At 40.1% G+C, this 21,648-nt stretch overlaps 1 protein-coding gene across 8 annotated transcripts in view; it reads right to left on the reverse strand.

Annotated features, from left to right (window-relative positions):
• Positions 1–21,648, reverse strand: part of LOC117161302 (lachesin) — a 303,026-nt gene that overhangs the window by 249,844 nt on the left and 31,534 nt on the right. For 4 of the 8 annotated variants that reach the window (XR_013058629.1, XR_013058630.1, XM_076619270.1 and 1 more), the window contains exon 1: positions 15,996–20,177. Coding sequence is in view for 6 of the 8 variants with exons in the window: in XM_076619270.1 (XP_076475385.1) it covers positions 15,996–16,389 (394 nt within the window). In the remaining 2 variants the exon portion in view is untranslated. Of the gene's footprint in view, positions 1–15,995; positions 20,178–21,648 lie in introns of those variants that run through there. The other 4 variants (XM_076619269.1, XM_076619268.1, XM_076619267.1 and 1 more) reach the window with 3 other exon arrangements.

Below are 21,648 nucleotides of genomic sequence, written 5' to 3' on the forward strand. Positions count from 1 at the left end.
TTTTTACAATATATAAAAAATTCCGTTTCCGCTAAAATGCATGTAAACATGTATTTTAAATCTAATCTTTGCTTGTATAGACATTAAATACTGTTCGAAATATATATTATTTACATTTTCTTCGGTTAATTAAATTTTCTCCGCGTGAATTATTCGAATGTTGTTAACAAGTGACAACAACGAAAATGAATGGGTACGAACTCGGTGAGAAAAGTATATGTATCTGAATATACGTAATTTGAAACACCGTGGAAAATGCTTACCGTGCGTGGCGTAATTAACTGAGATTCTTAACCACGACATCGACGACAATAATTCCAGTTACCTGTTACGCCTTTACGCGAGTTTAACATGCTCTCAGACTAATTAGTTTCACGGTCGCATAGCAAGCACGGTCTTTGTCTTCGTTAATTATGCATCCTCGATAATATTACAAAAGCTTGCACCTTGTACGTGACAAATCATTGAAGCTGTCTAACTTAACAATAAACGTAGAAAGAAGATGTAAAATAGAAAGCTTGCTTTTTATTTATGCTCTGCTAATTACATATCGTTCGTGAAACGAATTCTAGTCGTCGCTGTCGTATCCAAAGTTGAATAATTGATTCACAAATAATTCCAAAATTTTGCGACCCTTTACTTCCGCTGTCGCGTGTACAAATTAATCGCAAGCTCGGTTAAGACTTTTCAAGAGTCTACTGCCACTGCTTACAATCGTTTTAAAAGCAATACCAGAAATCATTGTGAAGCAAAGCACCGATTGGAAAGCAGACGCAGCAAACTACCGAATTTCGATTACCGCGTAACCGAGGTGAATTCGATTTGCGAACAACCGAGGAGTCGCCGTCTCACATGGCTTTCAGCCTCCAACAATTTACACGCATTTCTTCCTTCTGTGTGGACGGTGAACGCAGACGGTGACTGCATCGGTACATATCCACCTCCCCTTAAACCGAAGAAAAGTAGGGTGGTTTGAGGGTGCAAACAGGGGGACGAGGAAAGAGGAGGACGGACTTTAATTCGCATTTTCGGATTTCCAATATCGTAAAGCGGTGAAGGAAGACGCGACTCCGGGTAATGCCTGACGTTCGATAAGGGTGAATCCTCCAGCGAAGGAAGAGACCGGGCCAGGCGGAGGATGTGAAGGACCAAACTCGAAAGGCGTTATTTCGTGACTGCTGCTTGGTCTCCCTGAGTATTATCATATTTATAAGTTAGCCTGACTCCTCGGGAATACGAAAAAAAAAAAAAGGAAAACACATCACGGACCTGATGAGAGGATAGGATCCATGTAAAGTGTCCAACTTTAAGAAATCGAGTAGTTTTGCATCTATGCGTTTATGTTATTGCCACTTAGAGACTCTAACTTACAGGAGAAATATCTATTCCTTTATTATTTTTCGGTACCATTTTTCTCGAAAAAAAGTTTGAATCCTTTACGCGTGTTTAGGATATAATTTTAATACACGCCTATTATCTCTTCTTTAAATATGGATATTTTAGTACAATTAATGTTGTGGGTTAAATTGATTTTGCAGATAATTTTACGTACATTTTAATGTTTATCGAGTTCATTAAGGGGATTCTGTGTTATTATTGAAACTGCAGACCATGCAGATAAAATTCAACTTGTATAATTATTAATAACAACCTTAAAAAAATTCGAAACAAATCAACCTTGTTTGATTTTAAGAAATAAAACAGGAATTTTACGTGTGTTGATAAGTTATAGAAGTATTCGAATTCGTCAATAATATAAAGGGAATTATGATATTATATAAGAGAAAATTGTAAAAACATAGCAAATAGAGAGATAAAGACATTAAATATTATAGTTAAAATAATCTTTAAACAGAAATTCAGTGGTATTTTTTATCGCTTAACCATTTTATTAAAAATAAAAACTAACTTTGTTCCAATTTAACGACACGCGACAGATTTCTAAACGATCGTCGTTAAGGAAAGTTCTTTTGCCATAAAAGAGGGGTAAGGGGCGAGATAAACACGCTACCATCGAGGGTGGCCTTGTACGTTAAGGGTGAGTGTTTCAATGAGAAGGGATAGATCCCTTCTAACTATATCTATAAGATTCGTGACGCGAATATCTGTGCGCCCCTAGCGGAAGATTAATCAAAAGATAATTTTTGTTAATACTGGAAGAGTCTGGCACCACGTGTGAATTATGTCCCTGGATTATTTAATCCCATAGCCAAAAAAGAAAAAAAAAATATGAATCGGCGCTTATTTTCGAATAAAAAAAGAGCTCAATTTCGAAGGGAAGAAAACGTGCTACGCGACTGTGTTATGGCAGCGATTCGGAGGATGTTTTACGACACGGCTCGTAAAAAAGAAAGTTTTCATCGCTTGCAAATTGAAAGAAGAATGACTGAAAGGATTGAACCGCGACGAGAATTAATTTTTTTAGAGTTTGAGAAAAATTATGTCATAAAACGATAATGAACCTTGACATTTTATAAGGCTATTCACAAAGCTAATTAATTGCGCTTTATCTAGAAAGAGGCACTTGACTTTTTTTCGATTATAGCGAAAGATTTTATATTTCCTTCTTTTACATCCAATATCTGTTTTATTTTATATGCATATGTGGGATGGTGTGACGTTAGCGAAAGACGTGGCTGATTGTTGTGTTTGTTGATATGTTAATGTTGTCAAGGAGTGTTGTGAGCGTTACCAAGGTTTGTTACAGGAAAAATGAGCGTGGTAATGCTGCCAGAGTTGAATTAATCGTGATCGAGAGAAGTTCATCGTATTGGTGTGACGTAGAAATAGTGTTAAGCGAATTCGTGAAGTGCGATATTATATTCAATTTTGTGAGAGTGCTACAATATTGTGTTTATCATACTGTCTTTTCTGTTAATTTATAATAAACATTCCTACACATATGTACGTCTGTTAAAACCAAATTTCACGTACACGTTATCTAAATTCATGACATAACAAAAGCTTCCGTCCCTCGTCTAATCATGACTGAAATTCAACACGTAGCTCGTTGTTCCCCTGTTCCACTGGAAGACCAAAGAATCGTCGAATTTTGTGATTTTCACTCGTGGCACGAAGTCCAACGTCCGCCAGACTCGTAACGAGAGGGCAATCTCTTTCAAGTAGAAGACCATCGAACTGTCGGTCGCCGAAAAGATCGCGAGGGGGATGGGAGCAACGGTCTCTAACTTTCTAACCGAATTGTTAACTCGGCAGCAAGCAGCATCGTACTGACAGACAGAAGCAAACTTATCGGTTAACTCGACGGCAAGAGAGAAAGAAAAAAGAGAAGAGGCAATGGAAGAAGGGAACCGGGGGAACGGAAGCAAAAGATAAGGGAGAGTAAAAGAAAAAGAGTAGAGCAGAAAGAAAGAAAAAATACAGAAGTTGGAGGAAGCCCGACGAGAAGTCTGATTTAGTAAACACGATTTGAATATCTGATTGCAGCCATGTACCTTTAAAGCTTGTATCTGTCTCTACGGTATTCCGCGGCTACTTGGTGTAACTTGCCTTAATCCCAAGCTTTTCCCCGCTTTTTCTCCTTCGTTCAATCTTTCGCTGGTCTGTTTTCGATCGTCCGATCGACTCTTTCTATCGTGAAAAATGCGTGGAACGAGAAGAGGCGGTATGTTCAATGGTTCGTACACCGTGCTTGGGAACTCGAAATTATTTAAATTTTATAACGCAATAGCGAACTTTATAATCCTGCCTTGTGCCGTACTCGTATTTCCATGAGAATTTAATAACACCGCAACGCAACGCCAATTAATATACTTTTTTGCCCTCTTAGAAACGGCTATTGCACCGAGGCGGCAACCTTCAAAGGAAAGTCTCGTTCCATGGTCTTTCTCCTTCTGTTTTCCATCATCAACGCCGCCAGTTTTCCCACTACCTTTGCCCGAAAACCCCGTCCCAACTGTTACGACGTAATAAGAATTATATCCTCAGGCCGGTATAATATCTCGCGATCTGTACTTCGACTTTCACGGATTGGAAGAAACGTTAGATTGTGTCGACTGACTCGGCGTCTCCACAGAGGAACGACAACGACAACGACAACGACGACGACGACGACGACGACGACGACGAAAACGGCGGCGGGATTCGAGACAAAAGAGGCGGACTGGAGATGGCGTGTAATTAATAAATCCACGGGCATCAATGGTTTTCTTGTAAGCGGCTTTCGAGACGCGAATTATAAACGTCACGCCCCGTTCTTGTAATTGCTTTAACCGGTTGCCCTTTGTCCCGATAAATTTCATTTCGCCGTCCTAATGTTTGTCAACCGTTATACTTTACCTCCGTCGCGCCGTCGTTACTGCTACCGCTACTTTTTGTTTCATCATGATCCCTCGTAATTTAATTCCCGCTACGTAGTAGCTTTTCATTAATTAAAAACGTACCGCTGATGGTTTCCAATTGGTCAAAAAAATTAATCCCCGCTTTTACTGATAGGTATTTTTAGATGAAAAAATATCGTTCCTCGATCGCTATAGATGATGCGACTTTCTCCTTTGATAAGTTTCAAAATTAGAATCAGTCGAATTTTGCTCGTATTTCTCGGATTTTAATTAGGGGCAAAGATACGCGACGTGTTTCCCTTAATTTCTCTTTAAACACCAACTCGATCTTTAAAATATTAAAAGCTTGCTGTAAAATAACAAAATTTTGGGCGAGAAACAAATAACGTGTTTAATGTTTACGCTTTCGGCAACACCCTCGAAGCTCATCGATTCATAAAACGAACTCGATAGGCGGGCGGTTCGTGTTTGCGCGGCATCTACATATTTTAATTGGTCAGCCTGTATAGAGCCATGTAATCGGAACCCTCAAAGAGACTTCATGAAATTTCAATGTAACGACATTAAATACATGGGTACGATTCAAAGGACTCGAACTGCAAACATCGGCCGGGTCCGGATGGAACTGTAAATAATATTCGAGCACCCGGGGACACAAGTTTTCTCTCTCGTTTGAACATAACTCTTCAAGAAGGTGAATGACGACCGGAGAACACTTGCGTCCTTTCACGGAGCCAATAAATTGCTGCACCACTCGGAGACTAGGTTCGAAGATTCCCCACAGACCTTTTGCTCAATTCGACTCATCTTGTGGCGAACTAACGGGACCAGACTTTGTCTTGCGAGGAGAGGGATTAGAACCAGAGATTTTTAAATGAAATAGAGTGTCGACTAAGCATAGATCGTTAAAGCTCTTAAAAAAAAAAGTAAGAGGAGAATCGAGAGAGACTGATAATTTATAATAGCATGTCTACTTTTTAATTCGAATTTTTTTTTATTGCGAATAAACTACTTAATTGGAATTGCTAACAATAAACGTCGTTTGTTGTTAACACGCAGTTTTCGGATGACGTAAATAGTCGAAAGTATACAGAGTAAACATAGTATAGAATGAATAATAGAGAAACGAACATAAGAAAATACAAAGGAAGAAAGGGAGGAAGTTGGATGCGGAGACTGGAGGAATTATAATTTTACGAGTGATTACCTCTGTGAAAATATTCAGCAGTTTTGTTAACAGACTGCACTGAGGTTTCTGGAAATTTATTTTAAATTGGATGTACTTTGTGGACGAAGAAACTGTAATGCTGCCGTCATGGTGTTTTATATCGTCGCTATTTCGTGATACAATCTTTTACAGTGTTCTTGGACCACGATGGCAGTGTTTAATTATTTGCCGACTGTTATTATTGAAATTTTACTTTGACGACGGATAATAATCAGAAATAAATTTTTATTTCAAGCAGAACGTAATTTTAAGGAGAATATTATTCCATAAATCTTTGTAAAATTATGAAATACCTCTATAAATAAAGCATAAATAATCGCGCGCAGAAACTTTTATCGTTATTCTAAATCTTCGAACGGAATGCTAAATCAGCTATTATTTTCGTCCGTCTGTCACGATAAAAGCTAATCGAACGATTCGAAGTTATCTACGAAAGCAGGTAAGGTACGTTCGGATCAAGTTTCTCGCAAATACACACGGTTAGTTCCAAGTCAAACAAGAACGCGTAACGTCAAAGTGAAACAAAGAAACGAATCCAGCCCAAACTGAAAAGCCTCCGGAAGAAAAACAAAGAAGGACGTAGAGACAGCAACTGGAGACTAAAAGAACTTCAAAGATTCTGAGGTACCCGGCAGTCAGTTGAGTCGGGGGTATCCCCAAAGAAGGAGAAACTGGAAGCTTTCTAGCCGCACGTACGCAATCGGAGTGTGGCGGGCAAAGCAACGACAAGCAAAAAAAAAAAAAAAACACACACACACACAAGAAGAAAGACTAAAACGATAGGAAGGAAAACGGATAAAACGAAGGAGAGACTGCTGGTCAACAGAGGCGCAAGGGTGGAAGACTGTAGGCAGAAGTAAGCGAACGGGAAAGAGGAAACGAGAGGATGAGAAAGCCCCCAAGTATTTCGCCAACTTGGTAAGCCGAGTTGAGATCGTCCGCGCGAGGATTTCTTCTCGAGAGCTACACACACTTCTTCTCCTTCACCCTTCTGCAATTCTTCTCTTTCTTTCTTTTTCTCGATCATGTAGCTTTGTCACGCCATGGATGCAAGTATTTCGCAAACAGATTAAAGACACCGAGACTGGTCGACGACAGTCGCTGCAAACAACGTATTCAAGATTCACGGAACCAGGGACGAGAAGCGGAAGATAACGAGAGAGAAAGGGAGGAAAGTGGATCGACTTGGGCGATAGCGGCGAAAACGACGTTATTTCGAGTGTGCCGTTATTTTGAATCCGATTCAACAACGCTCGCCGAAATGCGGAGAGGTGGTCGTGCTTCCACAGCGAGATCCGCTGATGTTTACGGCTACGGAATCGAGAAACTCGAATGGGAAACAGATATGGGCTGCCGTCGAGTTTCCTCCGTTCGAGTCCCGTCGAATGGTAATGGAAAATCATTTCGCCACTCGAAGACGAACGGGTCTTAGGATACGCGCACTTTCCACGATTTACAAGCATTGCCGTTTGATTCTTCCTCTGACTTTTAGCTCTGTACTCGATCGATGCGTTTACTTGGCTAAAGTATTTCGGAGTTTTAAGTGTAGAACTGGATAACAGGGTTTACGAGGAGAATGAGATCCTTGGTAAACGAAAATATGAAATTTTATCGATTTCGAGGCGTCGACGCGTTCTACTTTGAAATTCACGAAGTGGTATAAATTGTCAGTATTGTACGATGCGTGAAAACTATTTTATGGATTATTTTTATGGGTAGTGGAAAAGGAAGAGGATGATTATAAGATATAAGTTTAAATTTTGACGAGAAGGAAATAGGAGAGCAACGAGAGAAAGAACGCAATAAACACGACGAGGATAAAACGACCGCTCTAAAGTTACTAAGCCTAAACGAGTAATAAAGTTGGCGATATTGGTGCCCGGTTTCTATCAAAGAGCAGCCGCAACGTATCAGGGTCCATCACGTATCCTAACCGGGTTGCACGCGGCGCGGCACGATATAAACTCCGTAAATCCGGTCCGGAAACGACACGCCTCGCTCTGGGAAAGTATCGCCTCCTCGCTCCTCCGAAAATTGTCTGCATTACGAAGTCCACGCGTATCCACTCCGGGACTTTATAAGATACGAGATTAAGAGGTTCCACCAACCAACGGCTTCCTTCCCCATTGTCTGCGTGTCCCCGTTCCCGGTTCTCGTTCACCGACGTTTCCCCGTCCTGGAATACAAGCGGCGGGTGGAATGGGCACTCATTCCAGACCCAAGGGAGAACAGAGACGCGGAATAAGAAGAAAAGGTGAAAGAACGTCCGATGACTGAACCATGATCAAAGATAATTTCCGATCAAAGATTAAGGATTACTCCCATGGGCCACATGGTCCGTCTAGGAATCAAAGTCCGACGAAATATAAAATGCATGAAGCGAGAATCCCCGAAGGGTCCTCACTACGAGAATCCCACTAGCGTATATACCCTCTACCGTCTGCAAACCTCCCTCCTCCCGACTCGGTCGTTCCACCCCCAATAAGAGGGATTGCGTTCGCTGTAAACGCATGTACGGACACGCGAAACGGCTGTTGTACACTTCATGCCAATAACGCAGGGCCGTCGTTGAAGATCCCAATGTTTATCTCATTTGATCGACTGCGTCTGTGTTCCTACCTTTTGATCGAGGGTAGGGACGCTTCGCGAAACTGCAGTTTTTGTAATATTAATACAGATAAATTGTGCGAACGCGTTATTGTCCGAAGAAGTGCGTATAATCCGCGACGAAAATAACTAGAACAATTGTAGAATGCGTTGCTCAAATCGAATAACTGGTACATCGATTGTATGGAACAACACTACATGGGACAATTGTCCCTTTGAGAATTGATATATCGCAAATCATGATTGACACACACTGAATAGTTGTTATCTTAATAACTTCTATTAGTTTGATGTTATAGAAATAACAAAATTATCATGGCAACATAAATTACGAGAGAACTCGAGAGTTAGATTGACTTGACAAATTTCTGACATGACCTAACACATGCCGAGTATTAAACCCATGAATACAGACTACGTTTCTCCAAAGCGTATACAATACAATATAACTTTAGCTCACAATTACCAAACTGCTAAACTAGTGTATATGCACAAAGTTCTAAAATAAAAAGCGAGCATCATGAGCAATAATATTTATAGAAATTCAATAATTGTAGAAATTAATTGCTAGAGCAGAATTATTAATCGTACAAATGTATTATATATATATACAGTAAACGATATCCGATTATACAATAAAAAAAAGTAATTTCATGACGAGGGATTAGCCCTCGAAGAACCAAGGTAAATCCCGTTCAAACCTGCGACGCTGTTAAAGTTTTCCAACAAAAAGTTCAGCTTTAACGTGTAAACAGCCTAAACAAACCTGTTCGTTATATTTAGAGTAAGTACGATATCAAATCCCAAGTTAAAGAATTCCCATTATACCTGAACAAAGTTGCGTGGCTTTTGTTTACCTACCAATTGCTCGCTCAACAATAGAAAAAGACAATCCACGTATAATCAGTTAGACGCACTCTTTGATCATCTTGTCTTCGGTTTGTAATTCGAAAAAATTCTTTTTTCGAAAAAACGAATTACGTTATTCAGTCATGAGTTTTCACCCTCTTTTATCTGACCGTTTATCTTCTAACATAAGGTAAAAGCGAGCCGAAACAGAGATATTTCACGATAATCGGATGAGAGCAGATGAATATTCAAGAACGTGTACGTGCGCGAAGAGAAAAGTACGATAATCCGTACCACAGCTGGCCCGCATCTCTGTATTTTTAGCATTTTACAATATTTAGAGGCCAAGCGAAAAATCCCAGTCGTCGTTACGTTTCTCTTTCCGATCGTTTCTCGACAAAGAACGGCATTATTAGATTAATCCAACTTATGGAAACGTAAACGTAATGAGAATGTTGCGATCGAATTCGAATATTGCGTCTCAAATACCACAATAAACGTTCCGCGAACTTCTCGCAATTTTATAAGCAATTTTCTCCTTGAAAAGTTAGATAACGTAATATTTTACACGTCAATATAGTTTAATTTAAGTTAACGTAGAAACGCAAGAACAAAATTCTTTCTAAATTCAAACTAAGAGAAGCAGAAAGAAAATAATAATTCTTTCGTCTAAGGTGCTTCACATTGAATGGAAACTATCTTTATGCTCGTGTTCGTATTTCCGAAACCTAAATCGTATTACATAAACGCTGAGAGCAGCTACGAAGGAACCCTGCGCGAAACAAACCAGAAAGAAAATCATAACAGTCAGCTCATCGGATAGCCCTTCGTCTCTAAACGTTCCTAACCCCTGAGTACGACTTCCATTCGTCGTAAATCCGGCGTAACATCGAAATATTTTCCCTTTGGCCATGCGATGTCCGCGATTATCCATAACTTAAACCAACTCACGGCTCGTGTCGTGAAAGACAAATAAGTGTTCCATATGTATAGAAATCGTTAGTATTTTTGCCACGTAGAGCGCATGCGTCGACGAGTCACATTAGATATTGATATTAGATTTAACGCGCTTACAACTGTCGCTGTACCTAATTAGGGGTGTGCTCCCCCAGCGAAACAGATGGCAACCCTCGGGCGATGAGATAATTCCATGGAGAGATTCGTTGGAGGGTGGGAAACGATAGCTACTCGAAGAAACCGTTATAGGCACAAGATACAAAAAGGAACGGAACGTGAACGAGGACTTAACGAATAAGGATGAAAAGAGAGTGAGCGAGATAAGCAAACTTAAGAATAGATTCCAAAGTAGAGATGTATGCTCATGGTCCAACCCGCGAGCCGACGTTTGTTATCAAACTCCTTCAATAATTCATCGAAATTAGATAATGCCGTGCAACGAATAGGGAGAACTCGTATAGACCGAGTCTACCTACTTAAACGTATTAAATGTACGCTAACAAAGCGGCCGAACCGATCCTGGAAACGATTTTACTCGTCGACCATCGTGAGATCTGATACCAAGACAATGAGAGGTTTTCCATATTATGTATCTGTTCTCGAAACTATCTATTTTCTCGTATTCCAGTTGCTCGATTCTCTCGCTCTGTCCCAGTGAAATTGAGCATACAAGAGAATAGTAGCACGGGAATTGAATAATCACCGCATAAAATCCGCATTCGATCGGCGGTCAGCAGGGATGATAATGGCATCTCTACGTTTCGACTTCAAAAACCGACAATATAGTCGGTGAAACAGCCATAAAAACGATTGCATTTGGAAGACGCCAAAGATGCTGTTGACGATACGAAATACGTCCGATATATGCGCATTATTTCGCTAAAGTTCTTTCAATTCGCGACCGCCGAACAATCATGATATTGAAGAATGAGCTTTGATATACATTCACGAATAAAAATAAAGTTACGAGATATTTACGAGATCTCCCGAGATATTCATTTTCGATTAGAATAATTCCAGCAGAATCAAATTTGCAAGTACCTACGAAGGAGTAAGCGCGTGGAACGAAAGATCATCGGACGAGATCGATCATTTTGATCCATAGGTTAACGCAAGTGGAAAACGCAGAAGGAAAAGGATGTTACTTCCGCTAATTCGTGTCAATCTATACAAATATTGCAGGCCAAATTCGACTCGGCGAAGCACACGTCAATGAAATAGTCGCGAAAACAATGTATCGCCTATTACTCGATAACGTATGAATAACGCATGTACGACAAGCAAACACGAAAATTGCTACGCCAGCTTCCGCGTTTCTCTTTGCTGGCGGTTAATAAATCATCGTTCCACGAATACGGAAACGCAACGAGAAAGCGAATCGAGAAGCAAAGCACACGAGAAATAAAATGGAAAACAAACGAGAAAACAAACGATAAAGCAAAACGGGCGAAGGACGAAAAGCGAAACAGGAATAAGAGAGTAAGGGAGCGAGGGAAAAGATAGCAAGGGAGGAAAACAGAAGGTGGATTTAAATGACGAACCACCGCATCGTGTCGCTGACGCCCGCTATATTACCACGAAATTTATTCGTGCGCTAGTTCGCGTTCCTATGACCGCAAAAAATGTTAATTGTCGGGAGTTGAACGTAAGTACGTCGCGCGTGCAAGACAATAAAAGCCGCCCACGAACCTACAGGATGAAGAGAGATGGCGCACGCGCGCCCACCTTACCCAAAGAAAGTGTCCGAGGTGTGCTTAGGACGGCGTATAAGTATCTAGTACTACAGCTACATTAGGGCCAATTCATTTGCATACACTTTTACGTCGTTCCGCTTTCAAAAAATATTTATCGATCGTGGTTCCGCTGTGACGCGACGCCTCGCTTATGAATTATGCATAGTAATGCGCAAGACCTAGTAGCTCATTCCCGGCCGCAATTTCGCCATTGAAGTGTAATTTCACCGGCCTCGTATTAGAACCGAAACGAGCTTCTTGCGACGTCGAGACTCGCCATAAACGACGGCTATGAGAAAAGGTGTCGTTCACAGACGACCATGACCGTCACTAACATAAGAGAACTATCTACGCGACGGAGAGCACAAAGGAGCTTTGCTCGACACGTCCAAGGACAAAGGACTCCAGTCGAGATTGTTTCGCGGTTCGCAAAATGTATTTAACGTGCGTAAGTGGTTGGATCGAATTATCACCTGTGTAACTCTTTGAATGTTTACACGGCAGACAAACGATTCAGGACGAAAGACCAATATTCCAGGGATCTTGTACTTCTATATCCTGCGGAAACTTAGAAAGGGAAGTTTCGTTACACGCGTAAGACGTAAAATTTTAAAGATCGTCGAAAAGAAAACTAATCTCAACAAGCTCGAGCGAAAGCAGCGAGTAAATCTATCTTACGCGTGCTATTTCGCGCGTCTGAATAATTCTACGAACATGTGGGACGTGTTCCACGTGTCATTAAGAGTCGTTCAAATATTTAAGCTTAGCTCCACACGTTTTTTCGCGCTGTACTCTCCCGTGCTTAACGTTTGATTGCATATTTACGAGTGGAAGTACATATTTGGTCGCGTGAAGAACAGTGACATTAATACGTGACTGTGTACTTTTATAGCGTCATTCATCATGATGTTCTCCCGCTAAAAATCATACGTGATACAGATACGTAAAACTTCGAATGAATGATTTACGTCGCAGTCGCGCATGAATTCACTCGATGAGTTTATTCTCGCGTGGATGGATCCTAACAGGCAGAAGGATTCTCTCTTTTTTTCGTGAAAATCCGAATCTGTATGGTGTAAACGATTTTGGATTGTAATTTTTCAAAGCCGCTTTTGCGATAGCTTTTTTATTGTTTACGAGGTGTTTGTATGCCATTGCACTACAAATTTTTTCTTCTCTTTTTGTCATGGAGAGCCAACTTATTGTATTTTAAAATAGCGGTATGAAAATCTCAAAGGTAATTAATAAAGATATGAGGGAGAAGAGCACAATAAGTCGTATTTCCTGTTTTTTACACATCAATAATTTTAAGATTCAAACATTCAATATTCAGCAATTAAACGGTGCACTTTCAACCATCGAACGGTATAAGAATAAAAAAATCAACAAAAATAGACTTATCATATTCCCATGTGATACTCGTAATTCATAAATTTCTGCAAATTTCTTTTATTGCATTTTATATTCTATTATCCTAAACAATTCTGAAAGAATTATTCGAAATAAATAAATTTAACAGCCGTTTTTCTTTCGCAACTATATAGCTTTATCAAACAATCACGGTTTAAATAATTTTCACTCACGCGTTCGCCGAATTCCGGTTCAATTTTTACGGAAAAAAGAAACAGTTGATTAACTGAATCGGCTACTTTGTTTCTATCGCTATCGATTTGGCGCGATATCGCGACATTTATTTCTCGTCGATAAAACGGCTTTGACGCGCGTTATTTGGACATGCTAAATTTCCTAGAACACTTTAGCTGTTGTCGGTTTCCTGATTTAACGTAGCCAAAATGAAATCCGAGATTACGCGTTGATCGGACCATATGCGTTTAAATCGCTGCTCGAACAGGCACGGATAGCGCTACGAAGAGAATAAGGGGGACAGAATATATAGTGGACCGTTCATACATCGATTCTGATGAAGTTTACGATATAGATCAACACTGATCAATCACCGATCTGTAAAAGCAATAGTAACAGCTAATTTTCTCGTCACTAGTCGAAATAAACGATAATACAATCTAGCCTGACTTACGAAAGCGATTGCATTACGATTTTCAAGTACGACTTTATTCAGTCATGTGAAATCAATGGAAATATATGAAATAAAATTGATGTCATCGACAGTTAGATACTATGTATCGTGCTTTTATAAATTCGAGGTACCAATCGTGAATTATAAATTATAACTGTGTGAACAAAATTTGATAAAGCGTTTAACACTAAACTTACCAGTGTCGGTGAAATTCACCGCTTTCAAACTTCTACACAAATTTAACCATATTTAGCACTAAACCTACCGACACTTCGTGTATACCTAATTCCTACCGTGTACGGTCAAAATGACCGATGATTAAAGAAGTAATAGTTTTTATGATTTAACTTAGATAATGGTTAATTTATAACTAAATGTATATAAAATGATAAACTGTCATAAAATTTCGTCAAAATTTACTTTTGTTTAATTTCAATTATAGACTTGAATGAAATGACACTTTTAGTTATATAGAGATATATCTTATTCAACTTCGCTACATTTTTTACAAATTATCTTATTATCAAATGTACATTTGTTGCATACATATTTCCCGCATGTTAAACACATTTTCGTAATTTTGTAACCTTTACAATTTTTTACTTGACAAGTTTTTTATAGTAATGAATCTGAACTTGTTGATAGTTTTATTGCATGGTTTTTTCCCGCGATTCTTTATATAAATGTAATGTATAAACCAGGTTTATAACAATTTTGTGAATTCTCTATAAATCAGCCCCATACTATAGATACCATTGCAAATTTATTGGCTCGTAAACGTTGGATTCTTTCGTTCTTCTTATCAAATCGTATAAACCTCATAATTTCAGCAAAGTCATTCCTGCTCATTGTTTTTGAAAAAAATGCAGGTCTCCAAATTTTATTCCACAAATATGAAACATCTACATTCTTTGCCTGATATGCAGCGCGGACATATAACAGAGCAATAAATGCATCTAGTTCTCTTGCATCTAATTCCCTCTTAGTCGCCAATAATCTAAATACTTCTTCTTTCGTACATTTTATTATATGATCCCTTATACGATGATCAATGATAAGATAAAATGCCGTCTTTACTTGTCCTTTCATTATATTCAGTTTAGCATATCCCTAAAAATATTATAAACTGATGTCCTGCCAGGTTTGGGACTTGCATCTATTTCTTTCCAAACTGTCCCATCGGGCCCAGTTTCGATACGTTGGTTCTCTACATCAGTCTCACTCTTTGGTGTCAATGATAATTTCTTTTCTTTTTGCCCTGGACACGAACGCTTATTTATAAATAATATTCAACTCTGATTCGGTTATAAATAGCTTTTCATGTGTTTCCATGCCGTTTTCTGTCGCTGAAGTTTCTTGTTCATCGCACACTGAACTGTCTTCTTCTATGTCCGTTATTTTTTTTGTAATTTTTTTTTTGTAAAGTCTTGACATTTTTAGGGTAAATATTTATCACAGAATAACACCAGTACGGAATGCAAAATTATTGTCAAATTTGATATGCTTTGCTTTTCCTTTTACAACTTTACACAAAACGCTCTGAGATGCTTTCTGTCTGAGTTTTAGAGATAACAAAGTTAAGTATCGATTGATTGACTAACAAACTGAGATGCATTCTGATCGAAAGGTCGATAGCAAGTAAGAATATGGTCTGTGACTACGATATTTATAAGAAAATATTGACTTCTCCGCCAATGGTTACTCGAGTGTGGAGTTGGAAAATACCCGCATTTCAATGTTTTATCGCAATGAGCGATATCGCTAAGAAACTTCTAGACTTTCAGGATGTTTGTAACAATGGACTGTAAAAAATGCTAAATTTTCTAGCAGTTAGGATTATTATGGGCCTGAATTGATAAGTCTTGACAGCTGGTGGCCATCTTGATCGAGGGATGGATTATTATTTATGACAAAGCTACGGGCGTAACAGTTATTATTTGTTATTATTAATTTTGTTTGTTATCTGACCTTGAGATAGCCTTTTTTTGTACTGATTGCATTTATTATAAGAGTAATTAAAATATTTTATCGGCCGGTCAAATTGACCGCCCGCGGTAGGCAAGGCAGAATACAATTTTTTCTTAGAAAAGAAAAAAGTAAACTAAAGGTAAATACAGAAAAATGTATTGTATGCATGTTTCAGGAAAAGTCAGAAATTATGAAGAGATATGTTAATATTTAGTATTAGAGTATCATAATATTCGAGTATCACAGAACAAGAATAAAACATTGGATACATATTGAGAAAAAGAAAAGACGAAAGAAATGAAAAATTCGCTTACCATTGTTAGCTGCAACCGTTGGTCGAGTGTCTAGCAAGAGCAGGCACAGGACGACGAAGATAGTCGCCATCCTGGGTACGATATTGAAAGACGTTCCTTTGCTTCCCTTAACAAGCACCAGTATTTTTGGCTGCAACTTGACGAACCCGGTAGCACAAGCACGATCCGCGTAAGATACGCATCCGCAACGAACAGACACACCAACAGAGTCCCTTGTTTCCTCCGACAGCCCGTACGAACTTTCAAGGTCGTCCTCCCACTCGCGAAATGGTCCACACCGATGTTTGTCCGCGCACGTACGCCCGTTCGGATCTGAAAGCGATTTATCGGTCAGAGCGTCGATCAGCATCCACCGGAAATGTTCTCCAGAAGACCCTTCCGAACGACCTTCCATCGAAACGGATCACAGGCTGAGAACTCGCGATGTTCCAGGGTGGAACCGCAGTTCCGGTCGACTCGCGCCTCTTGATTAGGTCAAGCTTTTATAAAAAATCACGTCCCTCCAGCGCATCCTAAGAGCAGTCACACGCGATAGCGAAACGAACAAACACGCGCGCCATCGATTAACTTTGCTCCGATCGAACCCTCCGTCTTCACCACTGCCAAGTTTTACATCCGAAATCAGATACAACTAAAATGTAAAAGTTACAATGTTCACCAACGATTCCGTCCAGTAGAATGAACGCGACGGCGGTCAATCGACCGAGGCGATCCTCGATCAACCAGGATGTAAGAACGATCGAAGCACGTTCCCGCGATCGTCAAAGGACAACGACAGTTCCCCGACTGTACGCTCGGGACGCCCGGCGTCGACTGGCGTCCTCGAGTACAGAGGGGACCGCCGGTTCGGACAGACGTGCACACGCCGACGTCCTGGCATCACGGCGCATATCTCCTCCACCCCCGTAGGAGATCTCTCACCCTTTACCGAAGCAAGCCAATCGCCGCTTAGAAGTCACCGCCCATCGCATCACGGAGTCGGTACCGCCCCCGAATTAAGATTTTCGACTTTTCTTAGTCCCAACCCGTTTCGACCAAAGCGTCGCCCGTGCCTCCGTGTCTCTTGCTTTTTCTCTCTCTCTCTCTCTCTCTCTTTCTCTTTCTCTCTCTTACGCCCTTTTTCCAACCACCCCGACTTTCGCGGTACGTTTCACACGCGCACACACCGCGCCGGTTCAACATGCGAGCAACGTGCCACCGCACACAGCCGGTGGAAAAGGAAACCGCCAAGAACGCGGCTAATTTCAACCTTCTGCGGAAAATGTGCTTTTCCCTGTTTGGCTCGTCTGGAGAGCGGCTGCGGCCGTACACTGACAGACCATCCTATTTACAACAGACCAGCCGAGAGACTACAACCAAAGAAAGAACGTCTCCGAACAGTCAAAACGTGAATGCTTACTGACTATTTTGATAAGTGGCGAGACGATATTTTCTTCGAGCGAACTCCGGGAATTTTCACAGGAAATGACACGATACCTCGTATCCTACAGCGTTACTGGCAGGCGACTGTTGTTACTTACGTTTCCGTTGAATACAGTACTAACCATGGATTCGTACATACAAATTTCATACAAATAATGGAACGTTCTCTTATTAAATTAACAAAATTGATAAAATAGTTTAACAATATCTGACAATGTTCGATGCACCGAAAGAAATATTTCGGCTTTTACCAAATATTCGAAAGTGAAAAGCATTGTCTAAATCGAGAAAGATACAATACATACCACGATATTATGATCTGTTCGCAACTAAAAGAAATACGAGAAAACGCAAGAGAAAAGCGAAGATAAATATTTACGGTTGATGCGGAATCGCCTAGAATGTGACTGTGGCACCATTAGAGTAATAGTACTCATCCTTTATCAAAAGCAAGTTGCGGATGTACCTACTGTACGCTTATTTCGTATGACGTTTCATTTTCGTGAAAAATCGTCGGCGAGTTTTCTCGCGTGAAATAGAGCGTGGAACTACCGCAAACTTCTGTCATGGATACTTTTAAACTGTGATTTTACATCGTTTATATATTTTGCTGTGAAAATTTACAGGCCCCACCGTTTACATATCCTTTCCCCCTTTTACAAAAACGTTATACATATTCGATTGTGTTATGGGTTTGTACAAGAAAGAATTATTCTCGAATGTTCTGATCTAATTATTCTACGACTTACTTGCAAGAGTATCTCATACAAAATTTGGACATTACGTTTTCGAATTTAAATACGACAGTTTGACCTGCGAAAATAAAATTGAAGTTTACTTCAATGCGATGCAATTCGGAATGGAAGATGGTGCTCTCAGAAGACTAGATGCGCACGATAACCATTAGTTAATTTAGATTGGCTTATCGGTAGATATGGCGGGAGTTATGATTCTGTTTACGAACGATCGAGAGAAACGTGGACCAAAAAGAATCGAGTATCTTCAGACATAGCAAATTCAATAAAACAGTTCAGTTGGATTTTCTTGTCAAAGAAGATTTTATCTATACTCGAGCACCGTATAATGTCTATGGTAATGCTAATTAGATACTTACATAACCATAAACTTAAAGTGTCAATGACTTATGGGATCATGTAAAACGTAAAGTCAAAACTAACAACTATGAGAAAGGTAGTATATAAACAAAAATTTATATTTTCGAAAGCAGATATAGACGGTACGAAGCTGTTAATTATGTGTCAAAAGATTTCAATGCTTTTGCTTAAACTTTTACGTCTAGTTCGCGCAGAAAGCCATCAAAGCGTCTTGTTGGTTCGGCGCAGACAAAATATTTCGTTCCTGTTAGAAAAGTACCAACGAGTAGAACGAATATTTCGAAAAACTTTGCCAAATATTGAAACTCGATGTCGAAGTTTCCGCGTGGAACTGAAGCATATTCGGTTTTTCCATCGCAGTACGTGAACGACGTGTACAGCACGAATATGCGGTAAAATGTGAACGCACGTAGCAACAAAATAATATTTTATCAACGTATGTCCGCGTTGAAGCAACGAAAATATAGCGCAGAAATTAACCGGAATCGGTAGGCGGGAAATATGCGCAACCTTTCAAATATTTGAAAAAGCACGACCAGCCGAAGTTTATCCTTTTACTGGATAGAAACCAATATTTGCCAAACCAGTTATAAATATATGCCTCGAAGATCTCTGTAAATTTATTTATACGAATATGCAAAACGCTCGAACGAAAATTTGTAACGGATTGATTTATATCGCGTATTAGCGTACAAAGATCTTCCTTATTTTACTTTACTTCTATCGTCGATAGTTTCTATGATTTATCAATCATTGTAGAAAAATTGTCTCCATATCATTGACGTTTAGAAAACAGCCGTAGCAAGGATTCATATGTTTGGAATATTTTTAACTCACTTAACGTCACTTAGCTTCCCGACTAAATAAGTATAATAAAAATATTTCTAAATCACTTCTCAAAATATCAACTTCATCATTTTGAACGCACTTGCATCATCCTTCATCGCGATATCACACGGCGCAAACTTTTCTAAACCAGGCTAAAATTAATGGCACGCATGGATGGTCGCATGGTAATAGTGTACATAGATCCATCTGAAGATAATTTAATAGGATCGGCAGGACACACTGCCATGCGAAAACATTGCGTTGACGAAATACGCGAAAAACTCCCTGTTACGACCGTTCGCGGAGAGACGTGATCGCGAGATAGCACGTCAACGAGAGTTGTAAATTCTCGCTACGATCATGTTAATCGACGCCGCGAAATAGTCGTTCCCCTGTTTCGTTTAGGATAACAGAGGTGGTTTAATGAATATAGCACTGTATTAACACTAATAAATTGACGTTTATTTCAACAACTTATTAACTAGAAAGATATAAATGGAACAACAAAAGAAATGTAACTACGTAATGCGCGATATAAGATATGTATTGACTGTTTGGCTTCTCGAAACGTTCTGCCCGCCCTTCGATTTGTTGGTTTTTTCTGGAAGGCGACCCCCACTACGTTCGGATCACGCCACATTCGTTTACGCCAGATAAAATAACGGCCACGAATCGACGTTTCTGGAGGTCGCTCTGCTTAATGAACCATGCGCTTGCCACTACAATGTTTATTTGCCGGGCAGCCGCGACGATCCGTCCGCGACATTATAGTGCCGCGACCGACAGTTAAGAATATGATCTATGGCAAGCCGCATGGCGTAACACTCCCTTAACATTAGAATTAATACTCCAGACACAAATCCAGGAATGTCTACAATTTTGACAGTAAAGGGAGGTAAAGTCGGATCGGCGTCGGCGTTTGGCAGAAACAGAGACGTAGGGATCGAAGAGTGGAAGCAACTGAAGAAGAACGGATGCAAAAAGGGTAGGTTAGAGGGTGGAGCACGGCTCTTTCATTTCGTTGATGTAAGTTTGAAGGTTCGTAAGTCTGACGGGCAACCCGTTTTAGGCTTGTCCGCAGATAGCCTCCGAGCGAAAGAAAGGTAAACCACCCTCTCAATCTCGGGCAAAGTATTTTCTTTCATTGGCATTGGTAACCTCCGTTCTTCGTCCGTAGGTTTCTGCGGATTCTGACATCTTCGATTCCGCGTTGATTCAACGTTTGATCGCATGATTTCGTTGGTATAGCTGCAACCACGTGATTATCGCGCAAAAGGAATTTTCCCCTACGAAACGATTAGCCGTCACCCTTTACCATTCCTTGTGCAACCCCTTCCTATCGACTTCTGATACGAGTTCGCTCCACTTTCGTCATTAAGAGAAACTTCTGCGGTTTCACGGGGACGCGGATGCCAGTAATATCTTTAAGAGAGTTACAACGCTGTGAAATGATAACCGCTGTCACGTCGGCAATAATTTCAACACTGGGTTATCGATGTCATCGTTGCACGATTTATTCGCGCTTAATAGCTGTGACGTTGATCATTCTTCTGATCGCGAGAAGGGGCGACTCTAGATGGCGAGCAATAGGAGATCGATCGTTTAATATGTCGTAAAACAATAAAATGCTTCGAAGAATTCAATAAAAACATAATTTGTAAAAGTTGACGTAGGACAGCGTTTAAAATGAAATGTTGAAATTTGTAGAACGAATCGTTGTAGCAAATGTAGGAGATACAGTAAGACGTCGAGCGTATCGTTACAGGAGGGGAGGGGGAATGGAAACGAAAAGAAGAAAATGATGTGACAATCAGAGAAGAGGTTTTGCCTGGGACACATCTGGTCTCTTATTTTCATTTTCTCCCTCAAATGATTTCCTTCATTCCGTTAACTGAAAAACTCTGCGCGTGACATGTTGGGGGCGCGTCACCGTAGCCCTTGCAATCCGCTCATGTTAAAGAAACCCGCGAAAAAGCAATTAAATAAGAACTTTTATGAGGAAAGTTTCAACGGATTAGCCAGTCCTTTTTTTATCTTGGCTTCTTTTCTCTTCGTTAAAATTTACTTTGCAAGTTAACCGCGGCTCGCCTTCAACGAATGATAATGACGGAGACTGCTTCCTGTCAGTAAAATTTCCAAGTCGCCAAAACTTTAAATCGGACCTTTCCGCGAATGAAAAAAAGCAGCAATTTCGGTTAATAACCAGCCAAGAGGATCGAATCGAATTACCTTCTCGAGAAACATCTGAAACTACCCCATTAATTGCACGGACTAACCTCCGCTCCTTT

This window comes from Bombus vancouverensis, chromosome 6 (assembly GCF_051014615.1).
Source record: "Bombus vancouverensis nearcticus chromosome 6, iyBomVanc1_principal, whole genome shotgun sequence".
Lineage (NCBI taxonomy): Eukaryota > Metazoa > Arthropoda > Insecta > Hymenoptera > Apidae > Bombus > Bombus vancouverensis.